At 34.1% G+C, this 27,798-nt stretch overlaps 2 protein-coding genes across 3 annotated transcripts in view; both read left to right on the top strand.

Annotated features, from left to right (window-relative positions):
• The first annotated feature begins 318 nt into the window (after window positions 1–318).
• SIDL (SIDL trafficking protein particle complex subunit 10) lies at window positions 319–13,093 on the top strand. 2 transcript variants are annotated; one of them, XM_073077186.1, is made up of 16 exons: window positions 319–604; window positions 673–884; window positions 1,839–2,231; window positions 2,535–2,834; window positions 4,759–4,872; window positions 5,696–5,905; window positions 6,438–6,673; window positions 7,193–7,375; window positions 7,806–8,243; window positions 8,661–9,144; window positions 9,657–9,839; window positions 10,216–10,446; window positions 11,150–11,410; window positions 11,941–12,022; window positions 12,266–12,394; window positions 12,883–13,093. In XM_073077186.1, the coding sequence occupies exons 1-16, from the start codon at window positions 541–543 to the stop codon at window positions 13,011–13,013; spliced, it is 3,651 nt and encodes a 1,216-aa protein (XP_072933287.1). In that variant the 5' UTR covers window positions 319–540; the 3' UTR covers window positions 13,014–13,093. The 2 variants fall into 2 exon arrangements, with proteins under 2 accessions (XP_072933287.1, XP_072933288.1); XM_073077187.1 differs by lacking the exon at window positions 4,759–4,872.
• A 5,866-nt stretch (window positions 13,094–18,959) lies between these two features.
• Kat60 (katanin p60) overlaps window positions 18,960–27,798 on the top strand; it is a 48,793-nt gene continuing 39,954 nt past the window's right edge. The window contains exon 1 of the mRNA XM_073077184.1: window positions 18,960–19,452. Within this exon, the coding sequence (XP_072933285.1) occupies window positions 19,261–19,452 (192 nt within the window). The 5' untranslated portion in view covers window positions 18,960–19,260. The remainder of the gene's footprint in view (window positions 19,453–27,798) is intronic.

The following is a 27,798-nucleotide window of genomic DNA, read 5'->3' as shown; positions in this document are numbered from 1 at the left end:
ATCAACTCACGCTTGACCTAACTGAAATAGGCAATATACATTATTTTGGAATAGCAAACAGGCATAGAGTATTATTATATACATGTTACAAACAGGCAACATTAGATCAGCGTTTCAATTAACGTTCTAATATTATATTCATTAGATCTAGAAATAAAATAAATTTATTTTAAAATGCAATAAACGATTAATGTCACTGTAATTAATAATTTACTACAATATTTAAAAATACGTTGTTATGTATTTTATGTCAAGATCTCATTTGCTTTGTGTACAACGAAACGTATGCAAACTAATTTTTATTTCGTGTGGCTGACATTGACAGCAATATATTTTGTCAAAATTTCGTTTTCAGTTTTTTTCTAAGTCAAAACGGGTCTTAAATAATTATATTTACTTGTTTTTGCGTTGTTTGATATAGAAGTGTAGTATTTGTAGGTCCTGTGTGATGTACAGTTAATTAATAATAAGTGGGTGGATTTTGTAATTATACGGTAGTGTCATGAACTCAAAAGTGAGGAATTTTGCTGATGATGAAAAATGAAGGGAGTCGATAGCTCTCCAGCTGATCGTGAAGGGATGACACATAAACCGATAGTGACATGTAGGTTTTTTAATATGTGTGCTAATGATTTTCATTTTTGGCTCGTGTAACTGTAAATTTGTTTTAAGGCGCCGGAGATTGGAATTTGTTTTGTACGCTGGAGGCGCCCTTAGTGGCAGCGATACCTCAGGATTCGTGCGAGTGGAGACGGTCGTATGGGCGTATCACGAAATTCGTGTACTTGGAGGCGTCCTTTATAAAGTACAACAAAGATAAGGTCCAGTCTGAGTTGAACTTGTTGAAGCGACCCATATTTCATGTGTATTGGACTGATTGTGTGGTAAGACTGATTTATATTTTCTTAATACTGACTATTTCAATTATCCATATGGTACAGCATTTATCTTACCTCAGAGATTTCCAATTTTAAGTCTGGGTGAAATAGGATCAAATAATTAGATTTCTGTTCTGAGTCCCGATGTCCATAGTTTTTATGATTTTGGGAATTTAGAGAACAGAAATTTTTATTTATTTTTAGTGTAATATTTTAAAATTCAGACATAATTACCATTTGACACACCATATTATAATGTGAACTAATTCTTAGATGCACATGCATATGCTAACTCTTTTGCATAAAAAGCAAATACTGATATGGAGAGACTATTATACAAAACATTCCAACTTATTCATAGTGTTCGGGGGTAACAAGGCATCAGCTGACCTCAGGTGGTACCCTTATCCTATCTAGGGTTGATTATAAATCTCTATGGGTGGTAGTTGCCACTAACCATTGGGACTACTGTATGTTGATTTGATACTTCTATAAAAATTTATATATTTTATTAGGCTTACCAAAATAACACATTTTTTATAGGAATTGGGTTGTTATGCCTAGTAAACAACTAGTGCATATACATAAATGCTACTTTATTGCATAAAGAACAAATACATTGTACATAGGAATGTAATACCAAGTTCACTTGCTATAATAATTTTTGTATTATTCATGAGAGCAACTTATATAGAGTTGCTGCATGTTAGTTCCCTTAGCTATAAATTTATTAGACAGGAAATGTAGGCTTTTTATGGTAACATACATTATTTACTTTAGTAACTGATTTACTTTTATTATTATTCTTTTATTCCTGTTAGAATGTTTCATTACTTTTGTAGTAATGTTATGTTCTAATTATTTTGTATCGTTAATATTATTTTATTTCCTCATTACTTGTATTACTTTATCTTTATTTATTATGCCTATTTCCTACTTCCTTTAATCAACTTATTACAGGATATAGAATACTATAAAACAACATTAAGAGAAGATATTGAAGCATGGCTGAAACAACTCGAGAAAAATGGAATCACAGATTGGATGATTGTTTTAGTAGAGACTTATGACATCCGGAAAACTAATAAGCTGTTACCAAGGACAACAGTCCTGGATAAGATTAAAGGGGATTTCTCAGCAAAGCAAACAGAGGAGAGGTTCATTTCAGTGATAAATCCCATCAAGTCTGAAGCAAGGAGTGCGGAGTCATGGAGGTCTCTTGTCGCCAAAATAAGACATTTCATTTTAGTTGCGTATAACAAAGCCTTGATTAAATTTGAGGAACATATGAGAGAGCAGAGGGAGAAGCGTAATGATCCGGAATGGGATTTTTGTACATATTTTATTTTACAGGTAAAATTTCTCACATTTTTTTTATACATAGTAGCTTTAATATTACCCAAGCTCTGCATTATACAAAATAAATATAATGGGTTGAATATTCTTTAATTGCTAATACAAATAATTGACTGTCACTTTTTTCCTTATACTTGTGTTAGTGTTGTTGTCAAAATTATACCAGATTCATTGTTAAAAATATGAGAAACTTTTAATTGATGAACAAAAGCTCCTTGCTAAAAATAAATAAATAAACAGTAAAATATATTGACAAAGGTGCTAAACTTTTTGTGTAAATTAATGTTGTATTAATTTCAGGAACAATTAGCATTTGTACTGGAAATGCTCGGTTTGTACGAGGAAGCTCTAGTCCAATATGATGAATTGGATGCATTATTCTCGCAATTTGTGCTCAACTCCAACGTGACTGAGAGTCCAAAATGGCTGGAAACATTCAAACAACCGATCACTTCCTGGCAGGCAGTGAGACTGACTGCACTGGTACCACAACAGTTACGAGAGCTGATTATTAAGAAGAAAGCATCATTGTTAGACTTCCGGAGCTATCTCTTCCAGCGTCAAAGTGCCATGTTACTACTTACCTTTAAACCATGGGAGGTGAGTAGTTCTTATTTTTATCGTACCAAATTCCTAACGCAATCTTTATTGTAAAAGTTTGAATGTACTTAGAAATAGTTTATGTAATTTTTTTTATACATTTACAGGATTATTAACACTTTTTTTTATAATATACATCTTTAGGGAAAATTGGAGTATATTTATTTGTGCCTTCATGGCCTACTTACTACTAATATTTTATTCACCGTGTCTACATCTCTTTTTAATAATACATCTAATATAATGTCTCAATTCAAAATATATTTGTTTCGACTATTAATAATATTAATAGTAACTTATTCACTGTAATACTATAGTATGTTTATTAATAAATATTTCCCCATCGAATTTTATCATCCTTTTCAGGAGCCAATTAAGGTCAATGACTGTACAATTTATCAATAGGGGTCAACCATTTGGTCCCTTAATACTAATTATTCATTGATCTGACATAGATAGGATGAAGCATTTAATTTTTTACGTCAAATAATACTGATACCAATTACTACTAGGCTACTACTATTCAACTTCGGTTTGGTTAAAAGATTCTTTATTATCTTAAGGAATTACAAAATTACACTTACAAGGCAACTTATGCTATATGCTATGCTAACTTATGAATAGGTTTGTTACCGTGAGCGTGGTTATAGTATTGTATAAGTATAAATTGATATTAAGTATATATTTATTTATATATTATCTAAAATCGATCAGCATTGTTTTAGAATTTTTAATTGTATAATTTAAATGTATAAATATTGTTTTTAGACTAATATTCTAAAAACAATATTTATTAACCGAACTTATTTATTACCGACTTTAAATCTAAATTTATAACAAAAAGCGGTAAAACTTTATGTACCCTTCTTATCAACCATAAAACGAAATTGCAAAATAAAGTGAAGTTTTTCAAGTTGCTCAAATTAACAATCATTATTTCTACTTGCGTTATATCGTCGGTAATTCTGTACAGTTACTTTAATCTTCCGTTATTAATGATGTGGAATAATGTATCCATTATGCTATTTTCTTCATGACCAACCATTTGTAAAGTTGTGTTTGCCAATTACAAAGTGTAATGCAATGTCGTATGTAATTAATCGTTCGTTTGTTCGGTTTTTTTTCTACATATTTGTGATAATAACAGTAGTTACATATGACAATTGTTTATGATAAAGTACTTACATATTTAGTGTTCATATTATTATCTTACTATAGAATTTGTTAAATAAATAAATGATAAAAAATTTAAATGCTAGTAGTAGGTAGGTATGCATTTTAATTTCTAATTGAGTTTTTTTTTAATTAAGGATTTTTGTGGCCTCAGTGAGTAAGTGAGTAAGATAAATGTGTGTACGTGAGTGAGTGTACGAACACATAAACATAAATAAATTTTGAACAAATTAAATTTAAATATAAAAGTGCAGATACTTATAAAATACTTAAAAATAGGTGTCCACATTTCAGTAATACACATGTAATTGTGTTAATTACTAGACGAAGCATGTTTTACTTCATGAATTATGCATGTATGTTACGTTATCAGTACGTATAGTGTGTCAGTACAGCACGCGTCACGATTTCGCATCAGAAATTATACCTCATTATACAGTCAATTTACCTATTAGATTATGTTATAGTACGCAATCGCCGTCGTGTATCATAAACCATCTCGAACAGATCTGAGATAATTTATTTAAGGATATTTAATGATTCTATGATATAAATAGGCTATGATTGGTTCAGAATAGCTATAAGAGATAAAAGGAATCTTAAATATACATGTAAGAATACTTCCTTTGTGGCCAATTAGTTGGTAATTTTAGCTTTAATAGAACTATAAACATTCAATAAATAATAGAAAACATAGGTGTACTTTTTTCTCAACAACAGCAAAACCCTCAATTTTAATCTGATATTACAGAAGGGATTGAATTTTGAAACAAGCGAGGCATTCGCCCGTATTTTTGAGCGAACAACAAACGCTTCGTCCTTTCAACTACAACCCTATACAGACGTGGACAGCAAAGTGATGGAAGTAAGCCAATTCAAAAGCCCGTTTGTTAAGCCTCTGAAATGCGATCCGGAGCACGCTTATTTCTAAGAAGCGTCTTGAAACAAATGAATTCTGCACGCTATAACCCAGTTTCTCAAACTGTCTCTATGCGATATCTTGGACCATAGAACACTGTCGCATTCATATCCCTTCTTGTATAAGTGTTCTACTTTCTGTTTCAAATCGGAATCTTTTGCTTTATGCAATGGGATATTATTTTTTTTGTCACTTGGGGTCTGTCTTTTCTGCTGAACGACTTGGCTCACGCTTTTCTTTCAGAACCGACGAAATAGGAATGCAGATAGGATAACGAACTTATTAAACTCTTAATGATAATTATAATCTGCAGTATGTTACTTACGTCTCTTAAAATTCGTCAGAGAATGAGAAAAAAAAACAATAATTAACGTTAAGAAATAAGTACTAAAAACTTATAATAAAAATAGTAATATATTATATATTTTATAGTTATGTTAGTTCCGTCAGTTTCTTTTTGGTGTTTTAAACGATTTAAAACTTAAGATTGATTTTTTAGAATTTTACACTATTTTCTATGGAATCTTATTCTTACATAACCTTAATTCATCTTCTAGCTATTATTACATTTTGATTCAGTCATCAGCGTTGCCTCATAGAAAGTTCCTTTTATCTTGAACTCTATAGAGAGTTCGAGATAAAAAGACACGGTTGTAGGCAAACAAATAATTTGTATATGTGTTTCGCCTGGGTCTTTGTTTCTTTGTAAAAATGGGTATTCCAACACAATCGTAATGCTACGACTGTAACATCAACAAACCTCTTCCAGATAGCATCACGTTGTCTAACAACAGTCCACAATACTCTAGTGGAACTATCTCTGCTCAATGCGAACTCGGTGGAGGGCGCGGCGGCGTGCTGGGCTCACCTCGCCTGTGCGGAGACGCTAAGGGCGTGTGAGCGGCTCTCTGCAACCAATAGTGCGATGGAGCAGTGCACTAATATGCAAGCGCCGCTGTTACACAATGCTAAGGATAAGGTTAGTAAAAAAGAGGGTAAAATCGAAATATTTCTGGACGTAATTTTGATAAAAGCCGAAGGTTTGGCCGATGAAGGCTTTTGGCTGAAGGTAGTTAAAACCGAAATTAGTGTTCCCAAGAATGCTTCTAAAGTTGCTGAACGTAGTTTTAAAATGAACTTTCTTTTAGTAAGCAATGAAATATGAATTTATATGAAAGTTTTAGAAGTAGTAGTCTTTTAAAGCCAATGATGTATTGATATTTTAGTTTTTCAAATATCCATAGATAATTATTTAACATCAGCTGGCCCATCTATCAGTCTTTCGTTAGATTTGTATCAAAAAAGATCCACAAGATATAGCTGCCACGTATGGTTAATATTGTGTATAATTGGTGTATTCCAGACAAATTTTGTTAATTTTAAATGAGAAATGAATGTCAAATGGACAGATAGTTACATTTATTTATGAGGTGCCCACTACACAGATCTGTGAATCACTATCCTCTTTGCTATGAGAAGCCATATAGCAGATGACATTGTTTTCTCCACAGCTTCACGAACTCGGCAAGCTATGCGGCTTACTACCAGGCTCTCCAGACCCGACATCAGAGCAACTGCACCTGGTCGTGATGCTGTCAGCGGGCATGGGGGACAGCGAGCCCAACAACCAGCAGACGCCGACAGACCGACTGAAGGAGGCGCTCTGTAGCAAGACCAGTTTCCAGCAGTACTATCTGGAACTGGCTGAGCTGGCGATGGGCACGTATAAGCATATTGGGAGATTAAGGTATGGAATTATGATTTTTGTCAAACATTGTATTTTCTTTATCTTTTCCTACTGTATATGAATCTTAGCATAGCTAAGTACTTAATTTCATTATCTTAAAATGAAAGGTATAATATAAAGTATACGATTATAAATGCAAAACCATTAATTACGAATTAAAAACATTTTTGTATAAAAATAATTTATACACCTGAACTCTCATTTTAGTTGGATAACAATTATTACTCTTTGGCACTTCTAAAAAATTAAGGAACCTTCACTCACATGCCACTTATTTCATCTGTTTTTAAGCTTAGCATATTCATATTATGAGACTACATTAAACAGTTTTTAAAATATTCTTATGAAATATTAAAAAAATACAAGATAAAATTTGGTATCAAAAAGCTATAAAATGGGATTTTAAAGTGTTGTCTAGTTCCCGTATATTATGTTATAAAATGAAGAAAAGAAACCTATAAGCATTTGTATTATTATTATGGACCTACAATATATTATGTGTTTATATAATCTTTCCAGGTTCGCCCGTCAAATAGGTCGCGACTTAGCATCCTTCTACTCGGAGCTGGGCGAGACGGGCAAGGCGGTGGTGTTCCTGACGGACGCGCTGCGCTCGTACGAGGAGCAGGGCTGGCGGGACCTCGCCGCACAGACGCGGCTCGAGCTGGTCGCCGCTGCTAACAAGATGAACGATGTTGATAGGTGAGTGGTGTACTGTAGCTGTAGCATCTGGACCAGCTTACGGCTACGACTTAAGCGGCGACTAAAAGGGGATTCCGAGGATGTGAGCAAAAAGAGTGGGAGCGCGAACTACCCAGCCAGTGACCTTGGGAAGGACGACGATATGTGCCTAATAACAGTGTTTAGCGCTGCTTTGTTCCGGTTTAAAAGGATACATGCTGGCTGGTGGTGATCCAACTTAGTCCTCAACAGTAGCAAAGCATCTGTGACCGACCTAAGATCGGAGTCTAATATTATCTGGGGTTGATTACAAATATCAGATTTGCGACAGTGGTAAGGACCATCCGATGGACTACATGCTCCTTTTCAACTACAATTTTATGAAAAAACTTCATCTTGACCACTAGAGTGAAAATAATATTTTTATTGAATATCCATATTTATTTTCCAGGTACACAAAGCTCTCTGCAAGAATAGCGAGTACTGCCGAATTAGAGATACTAGTCAGGAACTTCTACTTCGAGGAGATGATGAAATCAATCAAAGTTGGTCTCGCTGACAAACAGGAGTCTGTGCTGACTGAGCTCAATGACTGCTTCAAAGTAGTCTCAGTTACTTTAGTGCCGTCCGAACGTGGTATATACATCACTGACAACAAGGTCCAATGCCACTTGGTGGTCGAAAGCTACCTCCCAAAAGAAGTTATGTGTACCCGAGCAGCAATAAGCATAGAGTTATACAAGGAGGAGAAACAGACAGAGAAACGGACGCCGGTTAAAAGTTATAAGACTGATTTAAGTGTAAACAGTAGTGTAGGCACTCAAACTAATTCACCGAAGAGGTTGCCCGCTGATGTGGCTGAAAATGAATCTAGTAATCTAGTTTCTAGGTGAGTCATTTTTATTTGTTATGTAGTCTATAGCTGGGAACAGAGATCTCCATAAATTTTGAAGCCATATACAATAAAATAATACACTCCTATTTAGTAATATTTATTTAAGCAGATGAGTATATGAGGTATCTGTACACAATTAAAAAAAAATCATTAATAAATTAGTACTTTTTAAGTTTAGTTGTTATTCTATATAAACAAGATCTTATTTGACTAATTAATCAAATAAGTATCGATGGTAGACTTAATAATAATAATATCGTAAACCAAAAATGTATCTTAGGAGTGTATTTTGTTATATTGGACTATTTTGAAAGCTTTTCAAGAAACATTGCCATAATATAATACAATTTCAATAGTTCCTATTACAAGTATTAAATCAATTTAACATACATAACTCTTTGTCTGTTACAGTATAAGATTAGACGACTTAAAACCCAAGAACCCATTATTAAACCCAATGCACATAACGTCCAAACTGCACTACAAAGAAGACAAGAGCTTACAGAAGGCTACAGTGGAGAACGAAAACCCGAAAGTTACGCTCAAACGATCAGACAGCAGCAAATACAGGAAACCATCCGCCACTGTTAGGAATAACTATGAGTGGTCAATGATTTGTGATAATGTTGTGTTAAAACCGGGATTAAATGATTTATCCCTAGATTATATAGCGGATAAATGTGGTGTGTTCAAGCTAGGGCAAGTTTCGTTGCTAGTTGAAGGGAAATTGGAGTTTTTGTCAAATGCGCTGATGAGTACGAAGGTTGGCTACCAAGTGGTGACTCAAGGTGTGAATGTGTATCTAAATAAGGTGGAGCCGAAGAAAGATCTGGTGGCCGGTTTGGAACACGATATGGAACTGGTTGTGACTAGTGGCAGCTCGCGTATTCAAGAGGTTTGTGCTTGTTTTTATATTTATTGCGAGTAATGATAATTTTTGAAGGTAAACCCTTCGTGTTTCAATTCAAGAAGGCACTAACGCCACGTTTCCGCCATGTTTCCGCACATTCTTACAATAGTTTGAAGCCCTGATCTCGTAGTGGAGGGAGACATTTATATGAGGCATTCTAATTTAGACAGAATCTTGGATGTTTTGGTAATCTTGACAGGTAGTTAAAAATGTAAAATACATTGCTGCTACAAAATATAGATAAGGTGGTAAGTTAAGCTGAATTCTACCAATGGAATCACTTCTCGCTATTGCAGCTATACAGCTCTAGTAATTTGAAAAATCGAAATTTAGGAAAATTACTGTCGATATTTTCAACTCGAATTAGTGTCGAAATTTTTTACATAAAAATTAAAGAAAACAGTCAAGCTTATTGAGCATTTTATGGATTCTCTTTACTTTTTAAAGAAGATACTTAATAGTAATATATATATATATATTTTATTTTCAACAACCAGAACGCGACAATAGTACTAAAGACATCAACGGGTTTGCTGATCCGGTTCGCGGAAGAGCAATCGCCGATGTCCAGAGAGCTCACCATCCCCATACCGCCCACGGAGCCCTTCAGCACCACCAAAGTACCGCTCAGACTGTTCGCTAGCTTACAGGCTAGGAGGGAGAAGAGTGTGGAACATAGTGTGAGTAGATTTACAAAAAATCTGCCCTTATCATTGACTTTTATGTTTACCCTTCATGCTAGATGGCGCGATGATTTTTCAATTTCTTAATTATAGTGCTGGTTTTGGTTAAAATTTGAAAAATATGCCTTGGGATTTTATTAAAACTGGATTAGAGCCCCATTAATAAGTAAAATTTTGATATTAAACCAATTTTTCTACTTTCCGCTACTCTACAAGAGATTGCGCCACAAGTACACTGAATTACTATCCAAGTTTTCTAAACATCTTACAAGTTACATCTGTATACAAGCTCCGAACTGAAACCATTAGGCCAACTAAGGTCATTAGTTACAATTTCTAGTGAATATTGTTATTAATTATTATTATTTCTCAGGTGTGGCTTAACTGTCCGTGGTGGGAAGCGGTAATGGAAGTACCGCTCCACTTCTCCCCGCCAATGATCGCGTCGTGGCGGCTCCTTACATCGAACATACGGAAGTTCATCCACGTCACTCTCAAGTCCACGGTGGCACATTACATACAGTTCAAACTGTCGGATGCTAAGTTGGACTGTGATGGGAACACTACTGTATCGGATTTGAACCCCGAGAATGCTGGTGATATGGTAAGATTACAATATTTAATGTTTTGTATTCAATGGTAGCTATGTTTAGTGCACAAGAAGTCTCGTCATAAGTGGTCTCCTATACGAAGAAAACACGATAACTTAATTGAAGACACTCCAAACAATTCTGATCTCTGTCACATATCAACTATAATGTTATTTTATATTAACACATACAAAACAACAATGTTCTAAATTTGTTTATTATTATTTTTAGCAAAAGATCATGCAGTCATGGTAAGTGGTCGCTGCCGCCCATGGACATCTTTAACCAACTTCATATACAACCGGCGTAATACTTGAAGCCTATTACAGATATGTTGCGACTCCTGATGAGTAAAATAGTCACCTCACAAGTAAATCGGCCGGCATCCACACTCTTCCGCCGAACAAAAGAACTACTTCACGCTACAAATGATTCTAGCACCTTTCAAATAAGTTTCCTTATTCACTACAATTCCCGCGTGGCGGAGCAGTCTGACGCGCAGAGGGTCCCGGGTTCGACTCCTGGCCAGACAGATATCTTAATGATGAATTTAAGTTTCTGTTTCGTGGTTTGAGTGTTTGTGTATTTGTCTCTGTGTGTGTCCATAGTACCCATGATACAGTGAGTCCTAGTATAGGTCTGTGAGTGTAGAAAGCGTTTTGTTTTATTTATTTGTTTATTTATTTATTCTCCATATTAATAATAATAAATCCTTAGGTCGTAGCATCAGACGGTACAACAGCGTCGTTCATGTGGGAACTCCTGAAGGACCCACTAGTGAAGGCGGGACCAATGAAAGCGACCTTCACAGTCCAATACTGCCCGGTGACGTCCAACGAGCCCAGACCCTTCACGTGTCCCTTCGATATACAAGACTATACGACCCTGTTTGTTATTAAGACGAAGTTGGAGCCGGCGAAGGGTTCGGACTTCTGCAGAGCGTCGCAGGTCTGCTGTTTGCAGCTTAGTTTGCAAAGGGTGAGTTGACCTTTATAATAAACAAATTTGTTAGATTGAAATGTCACAAGTAGGTAAGCCTTAGGTCCCTGAACTCAACGAAATATTGTTAAGGTTTTCACATATTTTATGAAATTTACTGATGACACATTTTTACTGTGGCCAAGTCGAGATTTTGTTCAATTAATAATAATCTATACGTACATTTATGGAGTACATTGTTGTATTATATATTTGTGTCATACAATCCTTGCTCTGATAAAAATACTATAGTAGAAAAAGAAATAAAGTTTGGCAAAGGGAGATCTCCCCGTGAGCTAGGTTATCACGCCCGGAGAGCGGCCACGCTCCGATAGTCTCAGTTCGGAGCTTTTACGGATATGTACGAGATATTAAGAAAACTTCGATAGCGTGATTCAGAATACTCGTGGCGCCATCTCTTGACGAGTAACGAGAAGTCGCCACAAAAGACTAATTGAGAATGATATTAGACCTAATATAACATAACGAAAAGTATCCATAATTACTTCAGGTACATTTCATATTTTCAGGTCAATGAAACTGAACACACATCACTGATGTACGAAGTGCTAGCAGATCAAACTATGTGGGCTGTGTTGGGACGTACCGCTGGTAAAATACCTCTTCATATAACAGTTACTACATAAGAAAAAATGTAAAGTTCCACACATATTTTTGATGGATCTGTAAGCAACTCCATATGGAACAAAAGTTTTCACTAAACAGCTATAGTGTCTATAGTACACAACAGCGTTGTGCAATTTTTTATAAGAGAGAGGGATATGAGATATATAATGTATTACTGTTACAATCAAATATCACACTTCTACTAACTAGTAAATTTGGTATTCACAGGAGTAATAACAATGGAAACAAACTCAGCCGAGCCCCAAAACGTGACGTTGGATGTGATGCCGCTCATCGCGGGCTACCTGCCGCTGCCGTCTGTCAGATTGTCTAAGTACATTGCTGCTAATACCAAAGGTAATTAAATTCATAATATACTGATGAACTATGCTAAGAGTTCTGGTGTCAATCCCTTTTACGTGTGTTCATAATATACTTACAGACCTATGGAGTTATGTAATGTCATGCGCCGTCAGGAGGTGGATGTGTGACCACTTAGTATCTATATTTCGTAGGCTTCTATACTTGAGAAGTCAGCTTAAGTCATTTCACATACCTATCAAAAGTTTTTTTCAAATTTCTCAGGTTTATAGGTTTGCTCACGATGTTTTCCCTCATCGTTTAAGCAGGTTATAACTAATTGCTAATGCGCACATAACTTTGAAATATCAGAGGTTTCAGACCTGGGATTTGAACCTCGGACTCCTCAATCTGGAGGCAGAGTTTCTTAACCCCTAGGCTATCACTGCTTTTTTGTGGCGTATTTCTCAAGCCCAATTGTAGGCTTTCCCCAACATTAGTCAAAAATATTTAATTAAATTCAGAACTACATTAATATATTTCAGATCCAAAGAAAGATATATCAGCACATCCAAGACTGGAGCCCTTCAGCCCCGGGCAGGTGTACCACGCGGGCAAGGCGAGGCAGGTGCACGTGTTGGCACCGGCTCCCAAGGAACACGTCGACACCACCTGATCGTAATCTCAGTTGTAGTCCGCGGCAAACTGCTAGTCCGCTGTGAATATAGAAACGAGTCGCGTCGCAACAGCATTTTGTTTTTTTATAATATAGGAGCATGCAGTCCACCTTTTTTTTTTTTTTTTTTTTTTTATAATATAAGAATAGCAGACGAGCATGCAGTCCACCTGATGTGGCTACTGCCGCCCATGGACATCTGTAATCAACCCCAGATAGGATTAGATATTCCTACCTGAGGTCGGCCACAGATGCGCCGCTACTCCTGAGGACTAAGCTGGAACGCCTCGGAAAAGTCTGTCTCCCTTACCACACCCTTCAAACCGGAACACAGCAGCGCCTAACACTGCTGTTATTAGGTAGAAATAGGTGTGGCGGTGGTGCCGCCGGAGTTGAACCACAAAGGGTTCTACCACCTTTATTACCTGATGGTAAGGCTACTGCCGGCCATGGACATCTGTAATTAGATAGGATTAGATATTTCTACCTGAGGTCGGCCACAGCGCCGCTTCCACAGGACTAAGCTTACACACCCTTCTAAACGAAACACAGCAGCGCCTTACACTGCTGTTATTAGGCAAAAATGGGTGTGGCGGTGGTGCCGCCGGAGTCGAACCACAAAAGGTTCTACCTTCGAGTCGAATTGTAGATATTAGCGGGCCAAAGACAACGCTCTCGCCCACGGATACATAGCTGCATTAGTGTGCCCTTACGTTACGGAGTATATGCTAACTAAACGTGCGCGCAACAACTTCAGAGCGGACTAGAAGTTTGATGCGGACTTTATAAGCGTCCATTGCGAAGAGCTAGGCATGCTTACAAGCTTGGATTATTTATAAGCGCCGCTAGCTTGTAAGCGCTAGAGCTTGAGTTACAAAACATCGAGGTATAGTAAGTATTTTAGTAAGGCTCAATTTAGTTTGGTATATGATTGATAATGTGCGGTTTGATTTGTATGACCGTTATGTCTGAGTCATCATTAGAAGAACACTTTGTCTTGTCGGGTAATTTTGACACCGTTTGATAAAAAATGTCTGTAGAGAAAATATCGTAATTCTGATATTTATAAAAGAAGAAAGTATCATTGTGTGGTACTTAAATAACATTAAAATTATAAATTTTAATTTTGTATGTTAATTAACGTATAATAAACATTAAGATATAAAATGTAATGGAATATTGGTTAAACACAAACTTTTACACTAACACCAAGAGTGCAATTATACTTATTATATTTTGATGTTGCAAGCATAAAAAATATTGTAAGAACGCAATTATCTATAATAGGTCGCTACAAGTATGAAATCGTCCTTATATGCATCGGAATGTAATTATATTTTACTCCATGAAAATTAGCTCAACTGTTGGATTCACAGACGAATTAACTAAATAGACTCCTATTACATTCATATATTAAGCATCATGAACATGATGAATGCATCATATATGATATCATCATCATGATGAATGGGCAAAATAATATCGCGGTGTAAGAGTCAGATACATTCATACATGTTGGGCTCAAGCTATTGGTAGGGGATTTGTAGATTTTTAATATGTTTTTACATGGTTTCTAAATTCCATACACCAGTGAACTCAACATTGACTTTGCCTGGACAAGCTTACTATATGATTAGACTGTAAATTCGTAGGCGTCGCTTCTGTCTGTTTACTTGATGTAATATATACTCATACACTAGGAGTCTATTTTATTAAACAATTAATTTTTGAATTTTAGATTCTCCCTAATTCAATGGAAAATGTTTATTTCAAAACAGGATATACTTAGTGTTTCCTTGTAGCGGTCGCGTGCTTGCTCAATATAAGGTGATAGTTCTAGGAGCTTATTATACACCGCTTTAAATGAGTCATATTCAAATATATTCTGTCGATGTCTAAATTTCAAGTGGCAAACACGAAATATTATTTATTTTTTATTGATGTGTGCGTGGTATACGTGTTGGAACCGTGTACGTACACGAAATATCTTTGTATGAAAAAAAATGCCGACTAATATTATTATTAGTATGCATTTCTACCTTTTTCCAAAACATGCCCTCTAGGAACATAAGTAACTTAGATGTCCTGGTTTGGAAAAAGCTTTTGCTGGCATTATAAAAATGAGTGTTCTATTTTATAATGCCAGCAAAATGTCAGAATTAATAAATGTGTGATATAAATGTCAGATATTAAATGTATCGCTAAGTAAATTACGCTAGCAAGAACTGATTCTTAGGTGACTACTGTGCTCGCGCAATATTGTGACCATTTTAACATATTTATTTATCGTATTTATTTAAATACATATTTTAAAAAATATTTACACTGTAAATTATAAAATATATACTTACTTTGCTTATTTAGAACAAGCTGTTTTGGTATTATTACGCCCAAAACTATTAATAGCTCAAAATCTGATTGTACTTAATCTACTCGTCCTTATTAACAAAAAATCTTTCAAAACAGAATTTCACTAATCAAGTTTTTATTTAAATAATGATCACTATATCGCGCGTTATGTACACAAACACAGACATTTTCAAGTATGGAATTTTATAATTTAATACTTATATGTGTTCTAAAGTATAGGTATGGGATACATCGAACGTGGGAAATATAAAGTATAAACTCGTTTTCCGACAAATGTATAATAATGTATATTTGTATGCGTATACAGTCTTAGTTCCGCTTTCGTAAATATATTTGTCAAGCATTGAAGACCAAATTGTTGTGATAAATGTATATCTATAAACAATATATTACAATTTTAGCTTCAGGGCCATAAACCTGTTATTTATCGTTTTTATGAGACCGATAACATTTATAAACGCCAAAAATTGTCATTTTGCTTTATAGACGTTTTCATATTCATTTCACGGTAGGTCTGTGGTAGGTGGTAGCTTATATTCCTCGTATGAAGGGTATTAAAAACCATTACTTAAGGATAAACGTAACAAGTGGAATAATCCACAGTTGTGTCCATAACAAAGCTCAAGTGAAACGTACGGTAATTATTTCGTATTATTTCACATGATATATCAGTCTTCGATATACTCCACATTGTACTTTAATTATATGACAAAATGGCTATAAATGGATGGTCGCATAAAACTGATAACGAAAATTATAAAAACCTGCTACAAATCGCAATGTAAAGCAAATAAATAAATATAAATTTAGTTGTAAGTTTTATATAAAGAAAAATATTTATTCAGTGGAATAACAATTATTTAAACTTTAAGTAATTGCGTTTGCTTTAATTTTGTAATTATAACACATTACTAATATTGCATTAGCTTTATTATTATGATATATCCATAATCTTACAGAATCCAAAAACACAAATAATAAGTTGTAAGAAGCAATATAAGGCAAAATATTTAAAATTATGCAGTTTGGATTCAGGTATATTTTATTATTCGCAACACAATGTTGGAATATTGGGTAATTTGTGGGTAATTAAGTATCTAATGTCTCCACACTACGGAATACACGAATAAACTGATCGTGAACCACTAAAAATCATCCAGCTTTGCGTTTGATACGTTTTTATACCTGTCGTTTTATTGTGACGATTTGTCAACATATGTTCTTTCACGCTTATAAATTCCCCTAATGCACTTAAAAGTATAGCTTAAAAATAGTCTCAAATCGTAAAAATATGATCCTAAATAAAGTAACAGATGGTCTGGCCAGTTGTTAAACAAATATCCCAAGGATTTACATACAAAATTATACACGACGAGATTATAACGTCTTGGTTAACGTGTAAACTACTCGTGCGAAACATGCCGCCGGCAGACACTAGTGTGAAATATGAGATAGATATGTTAGTCGTGTGCTAGGTGGATATAGTATGTATATAATTGTTGTTCTAAAATATGTTATAGTGTTTTGTATAGAAATTTAATTTAACTGTTTTCTTTTATACTTTTTTAAGCTGTTTACTTTTTTCAAAGTGAAAAACGCCATATTATTTCGACTCCACAATGATTTGCCTAGTCTTTATCTTGTCTGTCTCCTGTTTAATAATTAAATTGTACATTTTATAAGGTGCTGAAATTAGACAATTTTACACCGACTTTCTTTAAAAGGCAATGCATATGTTAAGTTTTATTTTACTTTAGTATAAAGTTAAGTGGTCCTGTGTAATAGTTAAAGGATTGGGTGCATGGTTATATATTTTTTTGTTATTTTATACATTTGTTTACTATCGTTAATGTAAGAATGTAAATTAGGAATGGTTTCTCCCATCCCTGCTTTGGTGGATACTCGCCTTTATTATCTTTGAATTATACAAATAGGTATTTGATTTTTTGTTTATGAATTATGCAAAACGTATAATGAAAAGAGAAGGTAATGTGTAATGACCCAAATTGTGATTTATGGTAATTTTACCCTTTTGTCGCCTATTCAAATTTTGACGGCTTATTTATTAGAGTATTTTAAATAACTCGGCAAAATTTAAATAATCCGGATTTTAACATTGTCCTACATATTTATTTGATCCTCAAAATAGTGTAAATCACTTATGTTCAGGATATTTATACATCTTGCATCGCTCAGACATAATGCGAACTACTTAAAACATTAGACATTTTGTCTTTTCTCCTTGATTTTATAAAATTGTTGAAACAATCAAAGCCGTCTCAAACGGCTTTACATTAATCCTTATTTAAATAGTTTGTTTTGTTTAGTTCATTTCTTTTTAAGTGTAATTTTTAATTTAACAAGAAGAAGATATACTCACTTTGCGTCTCTGATTAGTACATTTAATACACAAATATGGTTAATTATTAGAGGCTGAATACACCTTTATAATTTCATTACATTATTTAAATTTAGTAGGCTAATAATGTGTATATTCGTTTTTATTACTATGATTATATACAACAGATGGTACGGAAATACTATATTATTTATATATTTTATGAAAATATTGGCAGAAGCATACAAGCTATAGGTACTGAAGTAATGTTGATGTAAATAGTCATATAACTGTAAAACTGAAGATTGTATTTATATTTCTTACCTTGTATAATATTTAGGACTATCAATAAAATGTTTATTGTTAATACTGGTTTTATTTTATAAAACTACCTCCAAGCGCCTAATATTAACATTTATTAAGGAGCAAAATGTAAAATTAAATCATCTGAATTTCAATCATAGTTATAAGTCCGACAGATGAGTGAAGAGGTAAACAATACCGTTTCCGCTTAGAGTCCGCGCCAAACTACTAGTCCGCTCCGAATATAGAAACGAGTCGTGTCGCAATAGCAAATTGTAGATATTAGCGGAATGAAGACAGCGCGGGGCTTCCCCAGCACCCTCCTCTACCCGCTTTCGCCCACGGGTACAAAACTGCGTTAGTTAAGTGTGCCCTTACGTTAATGAGTATATGTGCTAACTAAACCTGCGCGCAACAACTTTAGAGCGGACTAGAAGTTTGGCGCGGACTATACATAAGTGACCATTGAGTCATTAAATTAGTTAACGTAAATGTAGCACGTAGGTAAATTTAAGAAAGCGTTAATAATTCCAGTTCTGTATATTGTACTTCTATTGACAAATAAACTACAATAAATGAAAGCAATGAACTATAATACTAATTACGAAGTGTAGATAAAAGTTATAATACGACTTTTTTGTGCATCATTTTATCTGCATTTTATTTATGGCAGTTTTTTGAAAAAGCTATCTACTATTGTCTATGGTCATTTGTTGTCAGCTTCACACGAGTGGTGTTTTACAATAGAATAGAATGTATCATTTTTAACATTAAAGATTCGTAACTTATATTAATTTTAATATTGATAAATATATTTGTTACAAAAAATACTTCCATAGCTAAAAATATTATGGTTACGTATTCACGACCATGTTTAGTCTGTATTCATTTGCGTAATCTGTGTCGCTGCAGTATTTGAAATCATGACAACACGGCAACACCAACAGTCAGTCAGTTTGTGATTGTGGACTTGACTTGTGGCCTGCCAAACGGAAAATTGATAAAGTTTGTTTTGTCTCAAAATTATGTACTTGATTTCGTAAAATTAACATAACCATGAGATAAGAGATTTGTCGTTAAAATTCGCGAGTCCTTTTAGAGCATCGCAAAATCATCAGTGCGATGGGGATGTGTTGAACAGAAAATGAAAAGTGCTTTCGGGTCGTTGGTGGATGTCACACGCGATTTGGTCTGTCTCCGAGTGGAAAAGTAAAATTTTTGGGCAGGAATCGTTACATGTACGCAGCGGGAATGACAATAATGGCAGTTTCTGTTGGTGACATTTGCGAGAACACGAAGCTGGCGAGAGAAATGGCTCTGATGGGGAACTATGAATCGGCGCTGGTTTATTACGAGGGCACCATCCAGATGATACACAGGCTGTTGATAACCATAGCGGACCCCACGCGGAAGTCCAAGTGGCAGTTGGTGAGTGCATTTTGGAATTTCTTTTCGTTTGTTACGATTCTATGCTACTCGCCTTGAAGACTCGTCGTTTCCTTTTATGATAACATAATTAACAGCCACGGAAGGCGGAAGGCCGCCCAGTAATACCATTATGTGGGTTTGTTTACATACCGTGGTATTTACTTATCTGATGACAACAACTTTGGTTATATTTATGACCCTATTATAATTTATGATATAACTTTACATACAGAATCAGACTATCTATGACAGTAATTTATGGAGATGTTTTCCTTTCAGTTAAAACAGCTGTAATGCTGTTACTTTTACTGTGTACAACAAGTATACAGTAAAAGTAACCTTTTTATTTTGTTTTAGGAAGATTCTATTTCTATAATCTCACTAATGGTTACTAAAGAGTATATAGTAAATTTGAATTTATGCTGAAATTAATAATTCACCCAATTAAATCTCTCTTTTTCCTTAAGTAAGTGTGATTGTAATGTATATGTGCAATCATATTTCAAGCTTATTTACAACTTTCATATTCAATATAAGTATCCTAATTTTAATCTAATAAATTAACATTTATATTTAATGCAAATTACTTATGGCACTTAATCTTATATATTACCGTTAAACTTACTCCATGCTTAAAATATTCATATGTTAAACTTTTTATGTTTTCTTTTTATTTCAAGTTATACAGCATAATTCATTATTTATCTCTAATCAATGTTAAACAAATTAAAATAACATGTTGAGAGTGATGTAAAAGACCTTGATGTAATTTTTTTACATATTCATTCATAAGAATGTGACAGCATGGTCAATGCTAAACATTACATAATTCTCGTAATATCTTGCTAATTTTTGCTTAAAAATCTCAAGTATTTGTAACGAGATTGAGACAGATAACATTCAATCGTAACAAGCATTGTATAATGCAACATTTCTATATGGCTTTGCCGTAGAACAATAAAAATGGTTATGCTTGCAAAATAGGCTTATTGCAACAAGTTGCATATCCGATTAAAATAGATATTTCTTGAAACTATTATTTTAATACATGGTATTATATGATTTAACATCATATATGATGTAAATTTCTATACATATAATATAATGAATTCTAGTTTCATGCCAGTTTTGTATGCAAGAAATACATTGCAGTAAACACAAACACCTGTGTGACTCTTGATGTCATCATTAGCCCACTACTGACCTACTGTTGGGCACAAGTGATTGTAATTTTAAATTTGACATTTTGGCATTCCCAAGGCACAACCCTCTTATTAAGTGATTTTTTTATGACCATATTTTATTTTTTGTAACTCGTATTTTATTATGTCACCAATTTCAAATCCGTGCAAAATACTTAATTATTTTCATAATTAGGTACAAATATCTATTTGATCTTTATATTGTTTTCTTTTTCCGTTAAGACCACAACCACCTTATAAAGCTTCATGTACTTCAAGAAACTTTAGGATACTCCATAAAAAACTCTCAAAGATAGAACCTCTTGAGATGTTTCCTTTTATCACCTATAATCTTTCATACATATATGCCTATTAGAAAGTCATTATTACCTGCTCTAATCCCGAGGAAACCATTGTGAGGGAACATGAGTAAGACTAATGATTAACGAAGTAATTAAATTTATTTGCCACAAATTTCTATTTGTGGTAAAATGAACAATATGTTTATTTTTACTTAGGAAAACTAAAATTTATTTTATATCATAAACTTTCAGTACTCCTTTTAAAGAGTAGAATCATTATCATTATTTGAAAGTTCTGTCAACATAAGTTAGTCAGAAGAAAGGCCCCAACCAGATGGTCTTAGTATTTTTATATTGTGCAAATAAATAAATGAGGTTATGTGTTACATAATTGCAATTATTATGATATCACAGACACACTTCAAGATTATTTTATACAGTAGATATGCAGATAATGTTGGTTAATGGTCCTTGAAGTAACTTAATGCTAATTATATTTTATTATGTATTTAATTTTCAATTATGACTTTTTAAATTATTAACCGAGTTCTCCTTAATGCAAATAAATTTATGACAATTTACTGGTTTATCAACTATATATTTATTTTATTAAAGGTTATTGTTCAATTCAATTAATTGCAGCAAATCCAATTTAATTCCGGTGAAAAATAATTGGTATTAAAATTTTAAAACAATAAGTTGTATTTAAAGGCTATATTATTAAGAAAAACTGTGTTTCTAATATAAGGAAGAATATTAAGGAATATTAGTAAGAATATTATAAGAATATCCGTGTATATTTTTTTAAAACCATTAAACACCTACATTTGTGCGCAAAACAAAACAATCACAAAAGCAGGTAAACAGAATACTATATGTGAACATGAATATAAGTCAAATTGAAATTATTATTCTATACAGTATGATATAATAATATAGGTAACTAGTTCTTTTCCATAACAGTTTTTGATGTTTTTAAGTAAAGAAATAATAACAGTCATCATCCACTTTAGCTAAAAGGATAAACTGTTCTTTTATATCCAAAGGAAAATACATCTTTCAACATTTGACCTTCATGTTATATATTGTACTGTAAGTTCATTGTAACATTAGCAGTGTGAGCAATTTGCTCGGGTTCAATGGTACCGGGTCTGAATCAACTCATACACTGCCGCCCACACTTACGATAATGTGTCTTCATCATTGTGAAGTTACTAGTGTAATAACAGTTTTAATAAATCGTCTTCCTGGTTTTTTTAAAGCTGAGTTTTTTGTTTTACTTTGTAGTTATGACATGTAGAAGGTGGTAGAGTCAGTATCGCTCGACTGGTGGTTTGCCACGCCCAAAATTCTTGAGTGAAACATTTTGGTGTTTTGCAAGAAGGGCTTTGGTGTCTTACTGACTTACGCTGACCATCTCATTCCTCAAGAGTGGCAGCGCCTTCAGGTAAACTCTGTTCTATATGAAATTGATCACAGATGTCCATGGGCGGAAATGACCACTTAAATCAATCTTACAAAAATAGTTTTTCATTTTGTTATAGTACATTAAGTATGTAGTTATTCCCTGAGATTCTTATCAGACACATATTCTAATCATATATTCAAAAATTTTCTCCATTGTTTATCTATAATAATTTTAATGTAATGTGACCAATGTGTTAATGTTCTGACGTATTGTGGTTTGTACAATTTGCAAAGAAAGGTGGTAAAAGCCTACGAAATTAAGTACAGTTCAGCAGTTTTCAATTTCAGCAGCATTTACCACTTATGCTTATGATAAAGGAAAGTAGGTACTTAGGGGCAGCAAGTGTGGTAGCACGTCTATATATGGACGACCTCAGGTAGGACGCCAATCCTATCTGGGGTTGATCACAGATTACTAAGGGCAGCTATGCTACGTCCTCTATAGTTATGTGGAATGCGTTTGTTAATTACATTATAAAAAATAACGTAAACAAAATATACAAGCAAGTCTCTTAGTAACTGATTTTATTCAATAATTATGCCTGTCATGCAAAGAAAATATCTCGGCCCATTCATCCCATTCAGGTAGTAAAAAAGTCGACTACGGACCCAGTTTCGAAGAATTCTATCCATTTGATACAGGTAGAATAAGTTTTTATGCCCTACCTGTTTATATAAAACACAATGAATACACTATTTATAGATATTCTTGTCCTTGTGTGGTTGTGGGTATGTAACTATCAGTTTTCTACGCGGCTTTGCCCGCATCCGTGCAAATGATACGCGACTATTACATAAATATACATAATGTGATAACGATAAGTATAAGAATAGGGGAATTAGTTTATGCACACTCGTAGAGCGCTGGCTGTATGATGTATTTTTTTACATATGCACTTATTATTGATAAAAGTCATAGTCAAATGATTGAAACTCGACCTCTGAATCGAGTGTTCCGAGGTTCGATTCTCTGGGGAAACAGTAAAGGGTTGGGCAAAAGTAATAAAGGCAACAATAATTTCTAGACAATATTACAAATATTTACATTAAAAAGAAAAGATTAGGCATCATTCTTTTAGTCTTAGATAATTAGTTGGTTAAATTATCTAAGCTTTTAGTAGACCATTACGTATTGTAATTTCAAGACGTGTATTTTACAGCTTAAATGTATTACGCACCGTATTTAGCGTAACTGTGTGACATGACCCTGACAGTCTCGTATCTAAAAACATACCTACACTTGTTTTTTTGCCTTATTGATGAAGGTTCTTCTTCTGAGAATAAAGCGGACATATTTAGTTCACCATAAAGTGTCATCCTTAATCAAGTGACCAGTACGATCTATATATTATCTATGTACAGTTTGTAGGAAACTCATATTCACCATTCTGATAGCGCAAAGATCTACTATCTGTACTATTTCCTTTCATAATTTAGTTGTCAACTCATTACCTTCTTACTGATGGCCATGGAAAGAGGTCTAAAAGAGGTATCCTTCGCTGGCTACTCAAGCTTTAATTAATTCGTAATACACACATAAATTTGAAAAATCAGAGATGAGTCGCTCTAACCCCTCTATTTTTTAAATTACGAGGCTATCACTACATTAAAATTTCAATGTAGAATATATTTACTAGTTTATTGTTAATTTTTTCCTTGAAATGAATATTTCCAAATATACCATGTGTCATTAAAGACAATCTTTCTTGCGTAAGGTCACAGCTGCAGTGTATATGTGTGAAACGGCGTATGTATATGTGACTATTATATACTCAGCTGACTCGTTAATAATTTGTAAATGGGAGAATCCTTTGTGGTTCGACTCCGGCGGCATCACCGCCACACCTATTTCTGTCATAACAGCAGTGTTAAGCGCTGCTGTGTTTTGGTTTGAAGGGTGTGGTAAGGAAGACATACTTTTCCGAGGCGTTCCAGCTCAGTCCTCAGCGGTAGCGGCCCATTTGTAGCCGACCTCGGTAGGAATATCTTATTCTATCTGGGGTTGATTACAGATGTCTATGGGCGGCAGTAACAACTTACAATCAGGTGGACTGCACGCTCGTCTGCTACTCGTATATTATGAAAAAATACATAAAATCAATTGCTTTCCGATTATAATACCTAAAATTACACAACACGCTGATAACTCAGGTTTCCTAGTGAAAGTGTATCCTCTTATCGGTGTCGGATTATGTGTGATGTCACTAATTGGCCATAATTGCCGTGTGGATTTACGTGTTTGGCCAAATTGAGTTTTTGCGTCTCATTTTACGATGTTTACGTTATTGTACTCATTTTGTACTAAGATGATTTTTTGACATTTTCGTCTTTGTGTAACCTTTTAAAATTGTAATTTGGAAAAAAATATGTAAATATTGGCCACTTGTCTGTGGTGCATCGATCACAGTAGCAATTTACCACGCAAAAGTATCTAGATTCATTCCCTGGCTCGTTACACTTTTAAATGTTATGTGTTAGTTCTATATCGCCATTTTATGAGATTCCTTTTTTGTAATGTCATCATTAAGTTATATTTACTTCAAGGCAAAAGCACCTTGAATAGAACACACCAATCAAGGTGTTTCCTGTTTCACTTAAGGAGCTGTATCAGTCGAGAATATGCCATTTCTTGTTTGAAGGTGATATACAAAAAAGTATATAGGTAGTATATTATTGTTTGTAAAAGGCTAAGTAATAATTAACTCTGCATCTTGCTAATGTATCTTATTTGAAGAGGGAAGATGTTGTAATATTTTAAAATAGGTATTGCACAATAAGTCAAAGACCAACTGATTGTTATGCGTCGTTAGCAGCTAGAAAAGAGTCAGGGACCAGAAGAAAAGTTTAAGCCCATAGTGCACCATTGCACCATGCTGCTTGTGTTTGGATAAGGTATCTGTAGGCATATATGCCTCAATAAATTTGATGTACATACTTATATTACATAATAGAAAAAGGAAGCGATCGTGCTTGTTATTTTGATCCTGGCCTTTACACAACCAAAGTTAACAAATTACACAATTGACCCCCAAACATCCAAGTAACCCAGAATCAAGTATTCATTAGAATCGTTTTCGTTTTCGTTACCGAATTTTATCTTATCACGCAGAAAAACCCGCATGTCCTTGCGAGGTTTTGCCAAGTCGCAGTTTTAGTGAAACCCGCCAAAAGCGTTTCACACTCCGCTGGCTTTAGTGTAACGTAACGCTTCTAATCCACTATTCGTTAAACGACCTCCAGGTAATTGCTTCATTAATGTGTCTAAGTTGGTAAAATCAATATGTGTTCGGGATTAAGGCTGCGAGCACACTTGGCGTATGTTACGATACGGATTTTTGAGACAGTGAGTGGGGGCGCTAGTTTCTTCGTATTACTATCAAAAAATGTGAATTTTGACAGCTTTTGGATGGGCTCATTTTAGTTCCAATTTTGACCAACTTTCTCGATGTCCGCTTCGTACAATATTTTAAAGAAAAGAAGAACCACATAATAAGCAAATACCCACGTATATTGATACCAAACCAGTAGTGATGTTACTGTACATAATATATTTAAAGCCGTTTAAAAAATCAAAATGAATAACCTATGGCGCTAAGAGAAATAAGATAATTAAGTAACGTTTTCCTCAACAGTTGGTACGAAGCACGACTTGTGGATAATACAGGTATAGGTCATTGCATACATTGAATTAAATTAACTTGTGCTAGCCATTATTTTTACTTGTCCTTGTTCGTATGCTTAGTGTGGGTGTGTCAAGAAAGACAATGATATGCTAACATTTCTCGGATTTAGTCATTTTATTTTTTTATAAAAAAGAAGTACTATCGGTTTTTAACTTTCCAAACAAAAGAGTATTTTATATTATATCGTCGCGTATATATGTATTGTTACTGGTCAAAAACGCTTGTAACCAATTGTCGACAAGGCAATAAGGGCTCAAAGATTAAATCGTTTCTCTACTAGGGATCTGTTTAACAGCAAGTATCTTAGCCGCCCGTAATATTGGATTTGAAATGACGTCACTAAGCATATCATGGATTGGCATCATCATAACATAACAGCAAGAAGTCATGTTATTCGGAAGACGGATGTTTCGTCGTCACTGTCACATACATTCGAACTGCAATTACAAAGCTGTGCACACAACCGCGCACGTATTAAATTATATACAGTATTGATTGTATACATTATTATGTTACTTCGCCTTCGTAACTAAGAGCTATGATTATTATCTCGATTGGATTTGTGGTCGCTGTTACGTGGTTTTATTTACGTTGTCGTAAACTGTGACTTGCATATTTATTCGTTTAAATTAATAAATTTGAATTAACTGCGCAGGTGTCTATTTAAATTAAACCGCTTAAGGTATACTTTGTATAGCTTATGTGCTAATAGGCGGGTACAATAAGACGTAAAGCTAGAGGGATCGCTAATAAAATCTTTATACATATATGATTCTTAATATCTAACATGTTGATGTTACACTTATTATTGTTAATTATGTAATGGAATATTGTGTAAATAAGCGACGCTTGTAGTTGTAGTTGTAGTCTAAATCAGCAACTACACTAAGTAACGACCAATGTTACGGAAGAAAATAATACAGACAAGGCAACAAATGCTCAAAAATTATAGCCTAGTCCAACATACGTATTTGCTACCAACTTAATTATGTACTAGAGGTTCTTATTCCGTGGATGGGCGACTGTTACTAAATAATTTAGGTACCTTTAAAATTTGTCGATTTATTAACCTTGTAACAATCATTGCGTCTTGTTACATGCCTTCGAGCGAATAAAAAATATCTTTTAATTATAGTGTTGGCTAATTAATAATTATTTGACAATTTGGTAATAGTGTAAAGTTGATGACTAAAACTATATATTAAAATAAAAATTTTGGACGTACTTTAAGCCGTGTAGAATAGAGTTCTGATTTCAGAACAGTTCATTATCTGTTAAGCCTATTCGAAACAGACATCCACAAATACTCCGAAAAAAATACCCGAAAATTCGGACGAAATTACGGACTTCGTGCGTCCATTGCGTACATTTTGTAAACTCATTTGACCACATTTTTTACACCAACAATATCGGCCTTAAAGATCCAATTTACGCACTGATCCACTTTTTTAGACGGAATCGATTTAAACTGTCGTGTTTCTATGAATTGTTGTTATTCGTGAGAAACAAAAGAAAAGTACGATCGATTATGACCACCATTGCTGTGACTAAAACATTTGCAACGGTCACGTTTTGTAGGACAATGTAAAGGCTCGCTTTAGCTTGTTTTTACACTGGTAATTCTATCGTTGCATAGAAAAACTAGTTTGTTTAATAACATTTTATTTGACCACTCTAATTTATGATATCGCTGCAAAGGAGTTGAGTTGTATC

Source organism: Epargyreus clarus, unplaced genomic scaffold, assembly GCF_041222505.1.
Source record: "Epargyreus clarus isolate Ecla_fem2 unplaced genomic scaffold, WU_Ecla_fem_2.2 ptg000010l, whole genome shotgun sequence".
Lineage (NCBI taxonomy): Eukaryota > Metazoa > Arthropoda > Insecta > Lepidoptera > Hesperiidae > Epargyreus > Epargyreus clarus.
The sequence above is the reverse complement of the archived record's forward strand: the minus strand, read 5'-3'. Positions and strand labels throughout refer to the sequence as shown.